The following is a 20,683-nucleotide window of genomic DNA, read 5'->3' as shown; positions in this document are numbered from 1 at the left end:
TTGGTCTTCAAGGTGCCACTGGACTTAAAACTTTGTGAATCATTCAGTAGAGTGCAAGTCTATTTTTTCTGTGTATAGAAAAGCCCTCTTGAGCAATTTAGCTTTGCATAGAACAAAGTTACTTGTAAAAATTATTAGGGACTGTGATCCATACTACTGAGTATATAGCTTGCTGAAATCAGGATCCTACTATGAAATTTGAATCATTTAATGCACCATGTTAATATTTAGGCTTTGCTTCAGTTCTACTTTTAGACTCCTGGTTGGTTCTACAAACCCTAATTCAATTGCACTGTCCAAACCATCAAGTGTATTGATTCAATACTTTGAGTCCAAGTGAGAAAAGGCTATAATGTAAATAATCAATCTGAATTTAAACGTGAGATTTGGCCACTTGAGCCCTTAATAGCACCTTCCACCAAAATTTCAGGTTGTCAAACCACTCTCTCTGCAATCACGTAGAAGCCTGCCTGAAATGTCAAAGCTCGTAGAAGCCTGCCTGAACATTCAAAATTCTCAGTAGTTATGCTAAAGCAGCAATTTGCTTTTCTTGCTCTTTGTCAAATGCACTTTACTTAAGAGTCCCCTGTATGACTCCAAGGACATTCCCTCTTTTCTCTCAAGCTTATTTCTCTCCCAAGAGGCAAAATCGGTAGCTATTTCCAAAAACGCAACCAGGAGAGCTATGCCACAAACTTTCCACTCAGAAAAAACAATGGCAACACAATATAAACAGAGATCTAAAAACAATTGTGTCAAGAATACAATTTGACAAATTTTACAAAAATCTATGTATTGTATTGTGCAAAAACATCCAATTTATATTCCAAAACCATAAATCACATAGAAAGCATAAAGTCCCAAACAGAAACACTGTTTCTAAGGATGACTCCGACGAATTCTTTAAAAAGTCTATAAGGAGTAACACCACTTGGGAGCAAGTTCCAAACGGAGTCCCCCCACCGATGTCGGCCCCCGAAGGAGAAACTCCTTCAATTGAAGGTTCTGGTTTGGGCGTTTGAGAGAGGCTGGTCTGGGGACCTTGTCGGTTGGCTTTGTGGGGGGGCTGCGGGTGCAGCGGAACGCGATTTGAGCGGTGATTGTGTGGGGGCAGGAGTTTCTCCTTTGGGGGCCGACTCCGTTTGGAACTTGCTCCCAAGTGGTGTTACTCCTTATAAAGAATTCGTCGGAGTCATCCTTAGAAACAGTGTTTCTGTTTGGGGCTTTATGCTCTCTCTGTGATTTATGGTTTTGGAATATAAATTGAATGTTTTTGCACAATACAATATATAGATTTTTGTAAAATTTGTCAAATTGTATTCTTGACACAATTGTTTTTAGAACAAAGTCTCCACTAGCTGAAACAATGCAACCCAGTTGTGTCCATGCTCTACAGCGCACAGCCTCCAGGCTGCAAATCCAAGAATGCCAGCTGGTGTTCCCCGCCACCTCCTACAGAAAACTCAAAACAGCATCTTAAAGCTGACTAACTACCTGGTTGAAAAAGTCACTAGGGACAAAAGTGCAAACCCCTTAATTGGTGGAATTAACTAATTAGCAGTCTGAGTACAGGATTTACAGATAAAACACAGGGAGGGCACAAGTCAGTAAAATCACACCCAGCCATCTGGGCTGAGCTGTCTCTATGCCAGCTTCCCCTAAGTCTAGCCAAGCTTCCAGGGCCTGATTTAAACACCATGCTGAGCAAAAAAAACCACATCTGCCCATAGGACCTGCCAACAGTATAGCATTTCATCCTATTTGGGCTGCTACTCATGGAAAGCCATTTCCTATGATGCTGGTCAAGGGCAGCATCCCACCAGAAAGTGCTTCTGCCAGGGCAGCATCGCACTTCAATTGGGGGCAGGAGTATTTTTAAAATGTTAAAAGCATTAGAAGGATCTTTCATTATACCCTAAGGCTGATGGGAGTTGTAGGCAAAAAACCCCCAAAACATCCGGAGAGCTACCGTTGGCCACCCCTGCCATAAGGATATTAGGAAGGATGAGAGAAAATGATTTTTTTCCAGTGTGTTTGGAAGTACATCATCTTTAAGGGTTCTCTCTTTCTTTCTTTTTTTTTTTTACATGGAAACAGCTGCCATCATACAGTGTGGGCCCTAATTTCTCTGCATCTCTGCAATCCCTCTCAGAACATGCAGGAAACACAAAGTCGCACTCAAGACAACCTTCCCAAAAGCTAGAACCTGGGCATTCTCAGTACAGAGAAGTCAATGACTGGGACACAACTCCCCCGCCCCGCCCCCTGTTAAGTTGCAGATAACTTATGGAGCCCCTGTAGGGCAGGGGTGTTGAACACTTTTGTTATGAGAGCCGGATCTGACATAAATGAGACTTCGTCAGGTCAGGCCATGTGTGTCATAACTTGTAATTCCAGGTAGCAGAGATGAAAACTTTATAAAGGACACAGAAAAAGAAAGATATTTAAAAACAATAACCTTAAACTAAAACATGCTTAAAAGATTAGCACTCCAGCAATTTCTTTCTTTAATAGTTTCTGATAACTGGCACATCCTACTCTGAATTATTGCATCAAAATCTGGAGACAACGTCTGTGCTGTAGCAACCTTAAGTGTGCTGTTCAGACGTTATTTAGATGTGTATATGTAAGTTGCAAACCTACTTTTGATTTATTGATGTTCATTAAAGAAATCTCATGTTCAATGCTCGGAGCTTAAGTACAGAGGAAAATATGAAATGGCTGGGCATTGTGATCTTTTGTACATAAGTTGCTTCATGTGCTGGTCAAGAACAGTGTGAAGGCACCATGACAAAGACTGGGGGCTGTGTATTTGTCTATAATTATAGTCATCTGCAGAGAAATAACTACAACTCCTATGAGACACTGCAAGAATACAGAGATAGCAATGTATAGTGGTCAGTATCAGCCTATGTATATGGGAAGTCTAGGTTAAAATTCCCAGTCTACAAAGGAAATGTGCTAGGTGAACTTGGCCTGGACACACACTCACGGACTAATCCACCTCACTGGCTTGTTGTTATTCGTCATCTAAATAGTTCACATTGCTTTCCTACTGAGAAAGACTGGATCATGAAGACATGAATACAGTGAAAAGGTGGAGGCAAACCCAGTTGCACTCAGGAGTACCCTGACATAACAACCCAACAAAACACTCTCTCTCTCTCACTCTCTCTCTCTCACACACACACACACTCACTCTCTCTGTGTGTGGGAGTGGAAGTAAGAGTGGGTGCAGCAAGGCAAAAAGCTCATACCTTAAATAAAAATTTGTTGGCCTTAAAGGTGCTCTGTATTTCACCGATGTGATCAAGGAAACTGGGCAAAGGAAGCTGTGGCTCTTTCCCTCCATCCACAGGGGATGAGGAGGGGGAGGTGCCTCAGCCAACAGAAGAAAGAAAGTCTTGGCATTCTAGCACTGCTGTGCAATTGAGAGAAACAATACAAAAAGCAAGCTCTCCCACTCCCCCTTTCCTCCCCAAAGGAGGAGCCTCAGCCAATGGAGAAAACAGAGGCTTTGCTCTGTACCTCCTGTGCAATTGAGCAAGCCTGACAAAGCAAAGTAAAGAGAGAAGCAGACTTGCTCATGGGCCTGATAGAAGCTCTCTGGAGGCCTAATCTGGCCCCCGGGCTGCATGTTTGACACCCCTGCTAGGGTTTTCAAGGCAAGAGACATTCTGAGGTGGTTGGCCATTGCCTGCCTTTGCACAGAAACTTCCTTGGCAGTCTCCCACGCAAGTGCTGACCAGGGCCAGCCCTGCGATCTGATGAGATGAGGCTAGCCAGGGCCATCCAGATCAGGGAACAAAACGCAATAGAGTTTTATAAAATTATGCATGGGGTTGAAACTGTGGAAATAAGAGTTCTTACTCCCTGACCTATAATACAAGAGTTCATGGATGCCCAATGACGATGATGGGCAATAGATTCAGGACAGACAAAAGGAAAAACTTCTTCTTTATCTCGGAGTAACTGAACTGTGGCATCCGCTGCCAGCAGGCATGGTTTTAAAAGCGGGACTGAAACAGATTCCTGGAGAGGTGGCATCAATGACTACTAGCCTCGACAAGCAAAGGGAACACCCGCAGAATACCAGCCACGGGAGCCAGCATCAGAAGAGAAAAGGCCTTGGCCATCAATGTGCTGTTTGTTGGCTGCTGTGTGATGAAGGATGGAGATCTTGATCCAACAGGGGTCCAGTCCTGCAGGGCACCCTCCCTATTCTTGAGCACCACCACAAGGGGCTTCACCCAAGGCCTCTGAGGCCAACCTCAAGAGGCCCAAACTGACCCGAAAGCTCATCTTTGTCAAATGTTATTCCCAGGCCTTGAGGTGAAGCTGCATTGCAAGTTAGGGCGTTGGATTCAAAATGGAGAAGGCAACACCCTTGGGAAGCACCTCAGGCAAACTAATCTGACAAAGAGCATCATGTACCACCCGCAGTTCTAGATAAGCATACCGTGACGTGCGCATGCAACCTCTCGGTGTGATTTTTTAAAAACCTTATTAGTTTTGGATCTCCGTGTAGTCAAGAGGTTTGTCTTCCGCTGTGCTATCGCATTCAAAGCAACCTGAGCCCGAAAGATGCTACAGGCATCCTATTATCCACCCACACACTTTTCATCACAGCTCACTCCCTCTCCTGCCACCCCCTTTCATTTCCCTCTGCATGCACAGGAGAGAATAGTTGTCTGGCAACCCATTTTAAATGCTCCATATTTCCAGCTCATCCATATGCTTGGATCATCTGGAGAAGTGCTGTTCAACACACCACCATAACCACTGCAGCAGTGGTCTCCAACGTGATGCCTGCAAACACCTTTCCTGGGGCCCACCAGGTGTTTCCAGAAAGAAGGTGGAGCTTTCGCTGAGCAAGGTTTCTGACTAGCCATTGGAGATTTGATTGGCTGTGCAGATTTTTAAAAAGGCTGCTTTAGCACCTGCAGCACAAGGATCTTAACTGTGTGACTGAAGAAGCTGGGGCAGCCCTTTAGTGGCGGGCTCTGCCTCTTACAGTAGCCCTTTCTGTGCCCATCATCATGTGTCAGAATTCCAAAAGCGCTGCAGGCTCAAAAAAAGCTCAGGATGCCTTCACTAAAGGATTCGCAGCAGAGCCTTCTTAGCGGGGGCACCACAACTATGGAATTCCTCTATATGAGGTTTCCAAAGCATCAGCCCTTCAGAAGACTCTGAAAAACATTCTTTTTTGCTGAACTTTCCGTTCAAATTTATGTGGCTTACTAGCCACTGAGTGGAGGAATTTTTTGAGAAAAGCTGGGCAAAATATTTCTCACGCAGGAACAACTTTCTTTTGGGGAGGAAATAAACACTCTTCGATGGGACCTTTGCATTCCTATTCTGAGAAAGAACTACACGCCAAATTTTACCTTCAGCACCTTGTCCACTTCCTGCTTATCTATATCCTCGCCGAACTCCCGGGCCAGCCGATTCTGGATGATGTTCCTACGTACGCGGTAGTTTTTGGAGAAAACTTCAAGCAAGATCTGCCGATGCTTTTCGGGGGAGAGAGACACAAATTCACATTTGCACAAAACTATCACACAGAAGCAAAACCATGAAATGGTGGCAAAGATTTCACCTGCTTTTAGTGGCTAGGCTGTTGTGCTCAACAGTTCCTAGCCAATCGTCCTTGAAACCTGCAGACTAGTACATGTGTGAAGATTGGTTGGTATTTCTGTTCAAAGCATCTCTCAGTCTACGACTGAAATCTCTTTTGGTCTCTTGTACAGATTCAAGGAGCAAGGCACAGAATGGAGCAACTGGACGGTGCTTTCATTTAAGACCACTTTTGCCCAATTTCTGGGGGCTGCTCTACGTTCTTACATTCTAGAAATTTACTATTTACACAGCACAAGCCTCGAAACTATTAGACTTGAGAGGAGGCCCCTGCCACCAGCACTCTGTTCTAGCTGTGCATCCTCTGAAAGTAAGTGACGTATTAGGAAGCCAACATCTGCAACAATACAAGGACACTGAGGAACATTAAGAAGATTCCTGAATTCTTTTTTGTGGCCCCTGCTTTTGTAGGTGGGAGTCCTCTTCCCAAACCCTTGTGCCACAATCGATTGGTTGGCCTCAAGCAGCAAAACAGGAATCCTTGTGGGTCACAAACTTTAAAAGAGATCCACCAAAGGCAATTAGCCACAACACCCATGTGGAACTTCCATATCTGGAGACAATATACTAGGATTGCTTTTATCTGTGTGTCTCTGCTTGGCCTCTTGGGAAGCAAAGTGCTGTACTAGACTGACCACCAGTCTGGCACAACAGTTCAATGCCCAGATGGAAAGCTCCACATACGCGAAGTCCAGCTCCATGAAGGAAGAAAGGCTGGATTCCAAGTGTCATCGAATCCATCTTTACAAAAACCAAACTGGCTTTCACAGCTGGCAATCTCTTCTGCCACCCTGATCAGCAAAAGCTCATTGGGGTGAAACATACAGAGGCATGACAGATAGCCTCTTCTGTAGCTGGCTACTTTGGGCTTTTGGTATTTAAGCTGCTTCCTCTTGGAGCCCAAGGCCAGGAAACCGTCAGTTTAAAAAGCTCAGGAAGTTTTCAGGTTCTTAATCCAATAATTCAACACACCAGCCTGCTGTTCTTAAAAAGCCTCATAATTACGCAGCACAGAGGCCAATGAGTTGTTTTAATTAAGAAACTCTGTTAGCCAATAGGTGGCAAAGAGGATGTAAAAACACAACTGGATTTGTCTGAACCTACCATCCCACAGGGTCACGAGGGAAAAAACCAAGAGGCTGTCAATCCAGTCAGATTTATAGACTGCCTATCTAGAGCTCAACCGCTACACTACAGTACAGGAAACAGCACAGAACCACAGGGTGCGTGGGTGGGGGAACCCAACACAAATAGCTGGATCCCCATTCTTGGGTAAGTTAGTACCAGGGTTATATGATGATCAGGTGGAATAGCTCTGAAAGGTGATAGTTTGGGGAGCACTCAAAGGGCTTTTGGTGGAGAAGGGAGGCCTGGTCCCAGAAAGGCTGGTGGAGAGGGCATCGTGCTGTCAAAGGGATGCAGCCAGACCACACACCCCATCCCAAATCCCCTGATGGAAAGCAGTACATAAACATGAGGAATGAATGAATGACACCACCCCCAATGAATGAATGACACCACCCCCAAGGGTTAGATCCCTTGGATCTGTGCTGCTCATGGAGCTACCGCTAACAGAATGGATCCGACCCAGTGTGTACGCATGCCATCAAACGCCCAGGATGGGCACTGCAGCCTCAGAAGGACAGTTCTGACAATGGGCAGGTTACCTGATCGTGGGCATCACCTGCTTCCCAAAGCGCAAAAACCTTCTGTTCATCCGGTAACGTGGCCGTCTGCGGGGGAAACTGAAGACAGGATGCAGCAATCAGAATTACTGGCTTTATAGTGAGTTTTAAATGCATTCAACAAAAGCAGGATTTGTATAGAAGAATTCAACAAGGTCTCTCCTAAGATGGGTTCAGTATATGCTCAGAATCCAGAGAAAAGAATATCAGATTTGATATAATACAAGCGACGTTTGCTCAGCGGTACAACAGTCTGAGGTGCAGCTTTCCCGCAGACTCCTTCACACGTATTTCAATAGCAGTAATTACGAAACCCCCGTAAGACAAGCCAGCACACTGGACGGAAAAAGTGTATGTGTGTGTGTATATGTGTATATATACACACACACACATATATTGGCCACTGTGTGATACAGTGTTGGACTGGATGGGCCACTGGCCTGATCCAACATGGCTTCTCTTAAGTTCTTATGCGACAAAGAGTGTTGGACTGGATGGGCCACTGGCCTGATCCAACAGGGCTTCTGTTATGTTCTTATGTGACGCAGAGTGTTGGACTGGATGGGCCACTGGCCTGATCCAACAGGGCTTCTCTTATGTTCTTATGTGATGCAGAGTGTTGGACTGGATGGGCCACTGGCCTGATCCAACAGGGCTTCTGTTATGTTCTTATGTGACGCAGAGTGTTGGACTGGATGGGCCATTGGCCTGATCCAACATGGCTTCTCTTATGTTCTTATGTGACACAGAGTGTTGGACTGGATGGGCCACTGGCCTGATCCAACATGGCTTCTCTTAAGTTCTTATGCGACACAGAGTGTTGGACTGGATGGGCCATTGGCCTGATCCACTTTCTGGGGGATAATTTTTCACTGCTGGGAGGGAAGGCCCCTTCAGGGAGCCAGCTTTGGGTTTTTATCCTGCTTTTCCGCCAAAGGCCAGGCTTAGCTCAGGAGATTCAAGCTCTCCCCCACACAAGGGGGAGAGCTTGAATCACACAAGGACCACCACACAAGATCCTGCCGATCTGTTTCAACCTGTGATCTATACAGGTGTGAAGATGAAAAACCAAAGGGGGAGGGAACGCTAAACGCCTCTGGGCACACCACTTTCTGCCTAATACCAGCCTCCCCCATTTGTGCTGGAAAAGGTTACCCCAACTCTCTCTCCAAGCCAGAAGAACAGCTTGCCTCTTTAAAAAATATTTCTGACATGCTTTCCTGGCAACAGCAAGATTACTGCACTCGCAGTTAATACAATGGCCATGTTTCCTCAAAGAATAGCCAAATCGCCTCCTCCACCACTCAAACCGTTCGTATTTCGCCATCCAAAATATCTGAGGCTTCCCCTTTCTCACGATGCAGAACACCCAAACTAGGGTAGGCCAAAGTGGTTCAGGGGCCGGACCAAACCCAGAGAAGCCCTGCATTCGTCTTAGCCGTAAAGCACATCTGAGGATCTTCAGCCACTCACCTTCTCTCAGCCTAGCCTACCTGACAAGGCTGTCATGGAGATAAAAGGGAAAAAGAAGAGCACCACGGGCCCTGTCCTGTTCTTCTTGGAAGAAGGGAAGGGGGTAATAATTAGCAGAATTCTAGTGTGTGCAATTCTGGTCACTGCACCTCAAAAAGGATATTATAGCATTGGAAAAAGTCCAGAAAAAGGCAACTAGAATGATTAAAGGTTTGGAACACACCTTCCCTATGACGAAAGATTAAAATGCTTGGGGCTCTTCAGCTTGGAGAAGCGTCAACTGCGGGGTGACATGATAGAGGTTTACAAGATTATGCATGGGATGGAGAAAGTAGAGAAAGAAGTCTTTTTCTCCCTTTCTCACAATACAAGAACTTGTGGGCATTCAACGAAATTGCTGAGCAGCCAGGTTAAAACGGATAAAAGGAAGTACTTCTTCGCCCAAAGGGTGATTAACATGTAGAATTCACTGACACAGGAGGTGGTGGCGGCTACAAGCACAGCCAGCTTCAAGAGGGGGTTAGATAAAAATATGGAGCAGAGGTCCATCAGTGGCTATTAGCCACAGTGTGTGTATATATGTGTTTGGGTGTGTGTGTGTATATATAAATAAATTTTTTGGCTGCTGTGTGACACAGAGTGTTGGACTGGATGGGCCATTGGCCTGATCCAATAAGGCTTCTCTTATGTTCTTATGTGACACAGAGTGTTGGACTGGATGGGCCATTGGCCTGATCCAACATGGCTTCCCTTATGTTCTTAGAAGCTCTGCTTTGGAGGTGGAGCCCTGGTTAAAGTGCCAAATCCAGGGTTTCACTTGTGAGCTAACCTGGTTTTCCAGAGGGCATGACTTGGCTTGTCAGCTGACAAGCAGGGAGGTACAGAATTTGCCTGTAAGTGCAAAAGATCCAGAAAACACACAGCCATAGTTTTCACTGGTGAGGGGCTACAACCTTCCTGGTCTAAGAAACTCACCCTTCAAAACCATGACAAAGGAGCCCTGCCAAAGGAGTCTCTCACTTCTGACACGCCATTCATTGCCTTTGTATTTTCCTTCCTCTCCTTTGGCTAGGCGAGCAGCACTCTTGAAAATTACTGCCACGGACACAGCCCCTCCAAGGCAGTGCTTGCTCCATTCCAGTTAGCAGAACGCAGCCTCACCCCAGGAGGAGATCAAAGCAAAACGGGAGTGGGAACCCGCCAATCAGGTTCTGCCGATTTTGAAATGGCAGTGCAATCAAGCACGTATCAGGTGGGAATCAAGACATCCTGAGAAACCTGGCTCCTTCCAAAAAGAGTTTCAGGCCTTTAAGATCTCAAAGATTCATTTAAAAGGATGCCTGGAGGGGGGAAAAGCTCAAGGAGACAGAAGCGCAGAGGGAAGGCAAAATTGCTGAGCCGCACCTTTTAGAAGGAGCATCACTGACCTACATAGACCTTGGTCCTTGCCCATGCAAAGCAGAAACCAAATGAATCAATAAACCTATCCCAACTGAGTCATTTGTGTAATACATGCAGCCTTCAGCCTTACCCTGGGGCCAAATTTGTGCTATATAGCTAGAAAAAGAAATTTTTTAAAAAATTCAGAGCAGGGACGTCAAACTCATTTGTTATGAGGGCCGGATCGTACATAAATGGACTTTGTCGGGCCAGGCCATTTGTGTCATAAAATGTAATGCCAGGTAGCAGAGATTGAAATTTTCTAAAATTTATAAAGAATTCAGGACACACACCATTAAAGATATTTTACCAGTTTCTGCGTAGGCATGAAGTTGGTGTGTTCCTGGTAAGCATCAGGTTGGTGTGTCCCCACCACAAGGCCTCAGGTGTAGAGGGAAATCCACACAGGCAGACTGGGCAGCCAGCAGAACAGCACTGCGCTGATGCCCCCATGCTGCCTGGCATGGGGAGCAAACACTTTCCCCAACCAACTTCTCTTACAATGGAGGCCCAGGAAGCAGCCACTACTAGATCCGCCTTTTTTCATCTCCGGCGGGTGCGGCAGTTGGCCCCTTTCCTGGAGCATGACGACTTAGCAGTGGTGATTCATGCTACGGTCACCTCAAGAATAGATCACTGTAATGTTCTCTACATGGGGCTACCCTTGACGCTGACCCGGAAACTACAGCTAGCGCAGAACGCTGCGGCATGGCTGTTAATGGGGCTCCCCCGATGGGAGCACATTCAGCCAGTGCTGAAAGAGCTGCACTGGCTACCTATTGTGTTCCGAGTCCGTTTCAAGGTGTTGGTATTGACCTTTAAAGCCCTTTATGGTCAGGGGCCTGTCTATCTGCGGGACTGCCTTTCTTCACATGTTTCCCAGAGAGCACTGCGTTCAGAGACAAAAAATCTACTGTCCATCCCTGGACCAAAGGAGGCTAGGCTGCGTTTGATGCGAGCTAGGGCCTTCTCGGTGGCAGCACCAAAATTGTGGAATGCTCTCCCAAAGGCCATAAGGGCCCTGCGGGATCTTTCTACTTTCCGCAGGGCCTGTAAGACCGAACTGTTCCGACAGGCCTTTGATATCTAACTGGGAGAGAACTGCCACCCGACATCATTATAGAGCACTATGTGATCACCATCAGAAAAATAAGAGTTCGCTTATATTGTAGTGATACAGCACCACAAAATGGTTTTTAAAATCTTCAATTGTAATTATGTTTTATTGGTTTTAACTCGTAAATATGAATGTTGTCAGCCGCCATGAGTCCGCTTGCGGAGAGGGCAGGATAGAAATTTAAAGTAATAAACAAACAAACAAACAAACCAGCTCTCATGGTCAATGCTCTGAGCCAGTGTAGGACCCACGAGAAAACATGAAATGGCTGGGCACTGCAAGCTTTCCCACCCCCATCTACTCAAGAGCGGCAGTGGCTCAGGGTTGAAGCCACAGCCTGGTCCTTTTAACTGCAGGTACTGGGGATAAAAACTGGGACTCTGCATGCCACAACGCCCACCCCCAAACTAAAGTCAACATGAATGAGCCCAGCAAAAAAAGGCGAAAGAAACACACACTCCCCAGTGGAGCAAGGGGAGGCACAAAGGAGGCAAGGGGAAGGCAGAACCAGCTGCACCCAGGAGACTCAAGAGGAAGAAGCCTAGCAAAAAAAATAAATAAAAAGAAACACCCACTGTAGGAAGGCAAAACACGGAGGGGGGGGGGAGACAGACCCAGCTACACTGCGGAAAGCCAAGGCATATCAAGCCCAGCTCACAGGCCATATTAAAGTCCTGAGAGGGTCGGTTCTGGCCCGCAGGATGGGCTTTTGACACCCCTGATTCAGAGCTGACACTCAAATCTGAGCCTAAATCCATATTGCAGTGAGTAAGGGAGTTAAACGGGCACAGCTTCTGCGTGCGCTCACGCGCTGCCTGTTCGTATGGCAAGGAAGAGAAATCGAACACATGAAGCCGTCTTACCCCCGAGGGAAACCCAGCAGCGGCTCCAGAGTGCCAACGTGCGACCGGCGCCCTAGGCAAGGTGCCCCACCCCAGCCCAGCAGCTACGCAACATGACTGCACCTCAGAACTGCCGTGGCTCCATCTCCCGCATCCAACACATGAGGCAGAGCAACGGTGGCCTGGCAGCGTGCTCTGAGGCGCAGGCACCCTGGTGCTGTGACCTGGCTATTTCCCTCATCGCGGAGGTGAGGGCGGCAGGAGGGCTGCATCTGATGTCCCCCCCCTGCCCTGCCTAGTGGATGGGCTGCCCCTGGGAAAACCACTGAGCCACCCCCATATCCTTTCCAGAGCCTAGGAGGGGCAGACAAAGACCAGAAAGATCCAGGTTTGTCCCCGCTGGGCCTTCAGCCTCACTCGGTGACCCTGGCCCCAATCGACTCTACCTCGCAGGGTTGTTGAGAGGAGAAAACAGAGATGGTGAGAACCACGTCCACCACACCACCGCGGGTGGGTTAAAAAGGTGACAGATACGAAAATATCAGCAGTGGGACTGCAGCCCGTGAAGCACCACGTTACTCGGACCATCCCAGCTATTCCCTCAAGGAACTCAGGACGATGCAAAGCTGTTCTCCTCTTCCATCTGATCCTTACAACAACCCTTCAAAATAGGTAAGGGCTGAGAGTGCCCAACTCGCCTATGAGTTACCTGCAAGTTCCATGGCAAGCAGGGAGTTGCACCCAGGTCCCCCCCTGGTTCTAGTCCAGGGGTAGGAACGTTGGCTCTCCAGATGTTTTTTTTTGCCTACAACTCCCATCAGCCCCAGCCATTGGCCATGCTGGCTGGGGCTGATGGGAGTTGTAGGCAAAAAAACATCTGGAGAGCCAACGTTCCCTACCCCCGTTCTAGTCAAACCACTCACCCCTAAAATCGCCTCTTCTACCCTACTGTGCCCTTCTGCATCGGATCACCACACACACATCCTTAATACTCTCAGGAAATCCTCCAAACCCCACTAATTCAAACTGATTTCAAGAAGATAATGTGCAGTAATTAACAGAGGCTTCTGGCATTTAAGGATTTATTTTTAAATCTATTCTACCTCGGCCCAGCCTTCAAAATACAGTGGGATGTTTAAAAAAAAAAAAACCACCTAGGAAGGAGAAAAGGGATTTATTTTGCCATGGGCTTTTGTACAGCTAAAGAGCCCCGTGGCGCAGAGTGTTAAAGCTGCAGTACTGCAGTCCTAAGCTCTGCTCATGACCTGAGTTCGATCCCCGGTGGAAGCTGGGTTTTCAGGTAGCTGGCTTGAGGTTGACTCAGCCTTCCATCCTTCCGAGGTCGGTAAAATGAGTACCCAGCTTGCTGGGGGGAAAGTGTAGATCAGCAGTCCCCAACCTTTTTGGCACCAGGGACTGGTTTTGTGGAAGACAATTTTTCCACGGACCGGGGGAGGGGGCACGGTTTTGGAATGATATAATTGTGCACTTTATTTCTATTAGTTTTGTGTAGTGGTTAAGTGTGTGGACTCTCATCTGGGAGAACCAGGTTTAATTCCCCACTCCTCCACTTGCAGCTGCTGGAATGGCTTTGGGTCAGCCATAGCTCTCGCACAGAGTCCTTGAAAGGGCAGCCTGTGGGAGAGCTCTACCTCACAGGGTGTCTGTTGTGGCAGAGGAAGATAAAGGAGATTGTGACCGCTCTGAATCTCTGAGATTTGGAGTGAAGGGCGAGATATAAATCCAATGTTATCTTTTTTCTTCTTCTTACATTGTAATATATGAAATAATTGTACAACTCACGGCCCGGTTTTTAACAGGCCACAGACCGGTACTGGTCCATGGACCGAGGGTTGGGGACCCCTGGTGTAGATGACTGTGGAAGGCAATGGCAAACCACCCCGTAAAAAGTCTGCCGTGAAAACGTTGCGAAACCAACGTCACCCCAGAGTCGGAAACGACTGGTGCTTGCAAAGGGGACCTTTCCTTTTCCTTTGTACAGCTAAGTCCAATCACAGACAACACAGTTTCAGGAACTAATAACTTGCATCAACCACAAGCAGTCATGCAAAAACCACCTGTGGTGCAGACTCTACTTTTGCTGAACAAGAAAACCACCAGGTGACCTTTGAATTCCTGTTTGGGCCTCATTCCTGGCCCTTTGCAGTGGCCTAGCCCAAGACTGTCCACACCCCTTTCTGTGACATCACCACTTCCTTGCAACAGGCCTGCTATGACATCATAGCAGGCCAGCCACTTCTTTCCAGACCAATCAGACAATAATAAAAAAAAACAGCGGCATACTTACAGGGACCATGATTTGTTTGCAGCCCATGTCCAACACCACGTCCTGCAATGTTTTGTCAGAAATGCCACTAAACAAGAGATTCCCAGGAGGCAGGCTGGCCACGTGGAGATTAAATAACCGTTTGAGCTCCCGCAGGGTGAGGACAAACTGTTTACTAAAGGTCGCCGTCACAAAGGCCCTAAGTTCTTGCAAGACTCTTTCTTGGCCCCCCAAGTGGCCATTCAAGGAGTCCACCGAGTTCTCTTCCAAATGGATGCCGTTGGTCAGCCCGTTGCTGAGGCCGTCGCAGACGGATGTGTCCATGGCTTCCTCATCGCTCAGCGGCTCCTCCTTGATCCGGACCCCGAGGACATCCACCGGGGAGGCGGCCTCGTTGGCTTGAGTCTCCAACCTCCGCTTCTGCAAGTCTTGCTCCAATTGGCTGTAGCTTTGCTTGACTTTCGCCTTGGCCAAGTTGACCCGTTGCTCCCCGGAAACCAGCAAGGGGGCAGCTACAGATGCAAATGTAAAACACCCCGGAATTTATTCTTATCTCAGAGGGACCTGAGACAGCACAGTTCTTAAGGGAGGTACAGAATCTCCAGCCCTCTTCCTGAGCGTATTTCTGGATACTTCAAACTTTCCCAAAAGATACCCCTGCCATTAGTCAATCTGGAAAGATCCTTTACTGGTCTATCATGGTCAATTTCACCAGTTCCCCAAAGTAACAGTCTGGTTGAGCACTGGATTAGGACCCAGAGAGACCCAAGTTCAAGTCCCCACCCTGTCACAAAGCTTGCTGGGAGATCTTAAGTCAGCCCTCTTCTTTTATCCCACCCACCCCAGCTTCTTGGGTGAACCCAATGAGGACGTAAGACCATGCCTGCAGCATCAGGCCAGTGCGTCTTCTAGTCCAGAGTCCTCCTTCACACAGTGGCCGACCAGTTGCCCTGGAGGGCCAAAAGAGAGGCCAAGGCCTTCCCTTGCTGCTGCTTCCCAGGCCTTTCAGAGATTGACTGCCTCTGGATGAGGAGGTTCTCTTTATTCACTATGGCCAGTAACCACTGATGGACTTCTCCTTCATGGATCAGTCCCTTTTAAAACTATGCTTTCAGTCATCACTACCTGCTGTCAAGCATTGTATATTTATCCTCTGTTATAGTATTCAGATCACAGAATTGTTACTAACCCTGAATTAAACTAAGGCACATCAAAGTAGCAACCCCCACCTTTCTTCTTTCCCTTCTACTAACAAATGCAGGAAAGTCCTCTTTGAAGATAAGACCTCTTGGGACTTGTTCTCAGCCTCAGCCAGGCCTGAACCCAGGATGTGCTAGTCGCAATACAGATAAGGAGCCCAGCGTGTGAATTTCACACGTGAAGGTAGAATTGTTTATAGAACCTTTGATGTGCCATCTTAAAGCCTGTATTCTACTGTTACAAAGTATCAGTTCCAATTTTTCCCCAGCTCGGATGAGCCACATAGATTATCAATAAACCAAACTTTGTTTCAAGATTCAAGGACTGGTTATTTTGAAATCTCATGCTTGACACCTGCACTGGCAGGGAATTCCACAGTTTAAATACCCACTGAGGAAAGAAGTCTTCCCTTATGTCTGACCTGAACCTATAGCACATCAATTTCATTGAGCGCCCCAAGCTCCAGTATTATGAGAAAGGGAGAAAAGTCTCTGTCTACTTTCTCCATTCCAATGTCTCTCCACCCACCCCATTTTTTACCCTGAATGGAGAAGATTTAGATTTTTCAGCCTGGACTAATAAGGAAGGTGCCCCAACTCTTTCAAGGACCCAAGTTTCAAACTAAACTGTCATACAAATAGCACAGGGGAGGGGATCGGGGGGGGGGGGGGCAGAAAAACTGATTAGACAGGCCCTTAGTACTGTCCAAAAGGCATCCATAACCCTAGCATAATTACTATCAACGATTTTATTTTTCTCATCAAGTTGCAGCCCATTGATGGTGACTCCAGAGGATTTTCCAAGAAAGAGACCTTCATAAGTAGCTTGCCTCTGCGTAACAACCCTAGACTTCCTTGGTGGTCTCCCATCCAAATATGGACCCTGTTTAATTTCTCAGATCTAATGAGATCGGGCTAACATGGGCTATGCGGGTCAGCAGAACTCAGAAAAGGAAAGCACGTTCCAGACCTGGTCCCAGTTTGTCTATATCCTTCTCCACAATGGTGTGACTTGCCCTTGAGGATCTTTCCTCACTCACCAGTTTGCGTAGCTTGTTTCTTTGGTACCATGTGATCTCTTGGCAAGTTGTATAGTTTCTCTAACCTGAAAGGGGGGGGGAGGGGACACAAACACACAAAACAATGATAGATTCAGGTGGGCAGCCCTATTGGTCTGAAGCAGCAGATCAAAGCTGGAATCCAGGGCACCTTTAAGACCAACAAGTTTAACTCTGAGAATAAGCTTTCATGCACACGCACAGTTTTCATGCACGTGAGAGCTTACGCCCATCTGCAAAGGGCAGGATAGAAATGTGAAATAATAAGCAAATAAAAATGCAGACACTCATGCTTATTTCAAGTATGAGAACCCCAGTTTTTAGTTTACTCAAGAGTGGCTGTGGGCAACAAATCAATGTATGGGAAAAATGTACTGACATAACTGAAAACATTTTCCTCAATTACCATGACGGGAGAACATGGCAATATTTAATTTCTTCATATTAATGTGAACTGGCCGCCGCCGCCACCAAGACCTTCATAAGCTTCATTGCCCTAAGCAGTGTTTTGCTAGGATAACGACCTGTTCTCTCCCACACCCCACCCAAAGATCATCCCTGACTGTTCAGCAGTCGGCATCAGGGTCAAACTCCCAGGTTTACTAATTGTGAAAATGCTGGTTTTGCTGCCTGAGGCTCCCAGGAGTCACCAACTAGGCTGGAGTCAGGAGTCTTGTGTCTATCAGCAAAGAGTCGGGGTGTGTGCATCGTATGGGCTGATGTCCCTCAACATTCCACTTCAAGCACCTGCAGCACTGCAAACCGCAGAAGGTCTGAAGAGAGACGGGCTGAACGATTTCTGACTCAATTCTTGCCTCTTTAACCTTTATCTACCACTGCCCACGAAGACCCTCACTACAACCCTTAAGGGTTATCAGTGCACATCAACGTTCTGTTTTTAAACACCAGAATGCAGCCCTATGCTCCTCTTCTTCTGTTTGTCTAACCCAGGGGTGGGGAACGGTAGCTCTCCAGATGTTTTTTGCCTACGACTCCCATCAGCCCCAGCCAGCATGGCCAATGGCTGGGGCTGATGGGAGTCGTAGGCAAAAACATCTGGAGAGCCACTGTTCCCCACCCCTGGTCTAACCCTTTTTATTTTTGTTATCTCCTCCTGAGCTCTCCGAATGCCACTGGCAGACTTGCTCTGAATGTAACTGAAAGGCTGGCCTCTTCATCGCCAGACCACTTTGCTGCTAACTGAAGCTGGCTCTCAGCAACCCGCTACCTATGACGGCTGCACTCTGGGACTCTGAATGACACTCAAAGGTAGAGATTGCCTGAGAAGTGTATGAGCCCCTCCACAGAGGAGAGAGGATCTTCAGTGCTAATAACCAGAATACAGGCACATAACAAAAAACATAGGACAAGCCCAGCTTGAGCAGCCTAAGGGTCCCACATCCTATTTTTGCACCCTAAAACCCTCCAAATGCCAGAGAACAGTGAAAAAGCCCTCCCTGTGCTGCTCCCCAGAAATCGGTATTCAGAGGTATACTGCCTCTGACCATGGAGGCTTCATTTGGGCAATGTGGCCCCCCAGCCATAAATGTTCCAAACCTCCACAAATTTGTCTCCATCCACTTGGCAGCCACTGCTACATGCCAAGGCAGCAACACCTACAAGCTGATTGCACCTTGTGCCAAGGCAAGCTAGGAGAGAGGGGGAGGAGAGAGAGAGAGATTTGGGCTGCCCACAAGAGACCTCTTTATGCTGATACAGCTGTGAGAAGAACTTGCAACAGAGAAGCCAGCTTTTGTCCCACGCCAAAAAAAGGGCAGCCCAATCATTTACTTGGCCTGAATGCCCATCCAGAGCATCTGCTGTCTCTGAACCACGTCGGGATGCTTCTTGACAAAATCCTCATCGTAGGGGAGCATGAATTCCCAGCCTCTGTTGATCCGGAGGACAGACATGTGCTCCAAGAAGTCCTTCACGTCTTCCGGGCCGAGCTGGAAAAACAAGTTGTGCAGAAATAAACTTTGAGGGAGATGCCAAAGTTTTCAGAGGCTCGGCAGGTGGGCGTGACTCTGCAAGAAACTAGTCTCAAAAAAAAAGCACAAAATCACCTCCCACGCCTGGCACAGCTGCATGAACCTGCCAGCTCTTGCCTCCGTTGCCCCCCCCCCCTTCAGCAATACAGCCATGTAGTTGGAGCACCAGGCTCCTGTATTCATGAGCAACTGAAGAAAAACATGTTTACTTCTTAGGTGGTTTGGAAGAAAAAAACCCTGCAAGGCAAATTAGCTGCACACAAAAAGAGAGAGAGGGAGGGAGAGAGAGAGACTAATGTGATTTATGTTTGCAAATTTCCTTTGCAGAGAAAGTGAAATTTGCTTTCTTCCAGAAAGTTGGGAGAGGAGAATTTGAGTTCCTAGAAGACACGGGGAGCAACAGATGTTTAGGCAACTTGGTTTGGCTCTCTGATTGGTCATGGACCACACAGAAGGACCGTGAAGGCCAAAATAAAAGGAGGAGAGGTATACTGTAGACAATCCCACCTCCAAACACTAGAACCCCCATTCAAATCTTTGATACTGTCAAGACTGTAACATAGGAAACACCTGTGCTTTTGACTGTGAGGTCCATTTAAAACACACGGACGCGTGAAGGATGAGAAAAAGCTACGAGGCTTCTTTTCAGGCACAATTTGCAACCATATCCATTCATCAAGGTTGGATCATCAAGTTTTCTGCATGCCATTGTGGGGTAACAACTCCCACTTTGGGGTCAGACATTCGACTCAGATGAGGCTCTCGCCTTCTTGAAAACAATCAGGGCCGATACCATGGACTCACTTTTGTGACAGTGGCCACTTCTTTCCGTACCACCCAACGATCCTGTGTAAACTTCCACATCTAAGGAGAGAGAGAGAGATGGAGACACCATCTTAGAAAATTAAACATAACCACCAGAATTGTTGACCAGTTCCCCAAAGCGAACTGGAGCTGCCTTCTTAAGTGTACCCAGCAAAATCTGGGTTCAGCAGCTGCATAACCTCCAGCCAACCATTAACGAAGATTCAGCAGCAAAGGGCCTTCTGCAAACAATGCAAAACTTAATCCAGAGGGCTTTTCTGCACAGGTAATGTGGTCGCAGTGCCCAAAATGGTTTTACAAACTGGCTGGAACAAATGATTAAGGACTGGTTCATAGTGCTGCGTTTAGCTTATTATAAGTAGGATCCTATTATGAAACTTCTGAAGAGCTTAGTGTGTCATGAATATTTCTGTTCTGCTGCAGCTCCTTCTGGTGGATCCAGACCTCTAAAATCCTAATGCACTTGGCTGTCAAATGTCCTAAATTTTGCGACTGCACTGGCTCACTGTGTAATCCGCCTTGAGTCCCTGTGAGAAAGGCAGACTACAAATGACATAGGTAAATAAATGAAAAATGGTTTTGCATCAATTGATGGACTTGCAGCTGCTTTTGATGGTCTTGCAGCCGCTCCGTGAGGCATCTGGCTGGCCAGGAGACCAAAGGCAGCACCAGATGGGAGACTAGCACAAACAGAATGTTGGGGATATAAGTTTCAAGAGTTAAATCTAGCTGTTGTACTGCAGAACAACAATCCAGAGGGCTTTTCTGCACAGGTAATGTGGTTGCGGTGCCCTATTTCTAGATGCAGCAGGCCCACCTTTGACTGCTACCTGGATTTTCTTCAGGTATGTGCCTGCAGACGGGCCGTGGCTCACTGGGAGAGTATCTGCTGTGCATGGGAAAGGCCCCAGGGTCAATCCCCAGCATCTCCAGTGAAAATGACCTCAGGCAACTGATCTTGGGAAAGACCTCATTCCTCACTGAGACCCTGGAGAGTCACAGCTGAGCTTAAATCAGCCAGTGGTCAAACACTGCAGTGTGCTCAAAACAGCCGCTCACCTGGCCACCTACATCAAATGTAAGCGAGCAGAGAAGGAAGGTGTAAAACTGCTGCTGTCTCAAGTTTGGA

The 20,683-nt window shown here is 47.2% G+C and overlaps 1 protein-coding gene across 1 annotated transcript in view; it reads right to left on the bottom strand.

The window, feature by feature from the left end:
* Positions 1–20,683, bottom strand: part of POLR3E (RNA polymerase III subunit E) — a 40,082-nt gene that overhangs the window by 1,098 nt on the left and 18,301 nt on the right. Inside the window, exons 14-19 of the mRNA XM_060260737.1 lie at positions 19,534–19,593; positions 18,530–18,687; positions 16,721–16,785; positions 14,503–14,993; positions 7,305–7,382; positions 5,388–5,513 (exon numbers count right to left, since the gene is read on the bottom strand). Coding sequence (XP_060116720.1) covers positions 5,388–5,513; positions 7,305–7,382; positions 14,503–14,993; positions 16,721–16,785; positions 18,530–18,687; positions 19,534–19,593 — 978 coding nt within the window. The remainder of the gene's footprint in view (positions 1–5,387; positions 5,514–7,304; positions 7,383–14,502; positions 14,994–16,720; positions 16,786–18,529; positions 18,688–19,533; positions 19,594–20,683) is intronic.

This window comes from Heteronotia binoei, chromosome 20 (genome assembly GCF_032191835.1).
Source record: "Heteronotia binoei isolate CCM8104 ecotype False Entrance Well chromosome 20, APGP_CSIRO_Hbin_v1, whole genome shotgun sequence".
NCBI classification, from domain to species: domain Eukaryota; kingdom Metazoa; phylum Chordata; class Lepidosauria; order Squamata; family Gekkonidae; genus Heteronotia; species Heteronotia binoei.
This window is presented reverse-complemented; position numbering and strand designations above follow the sequence as displayed.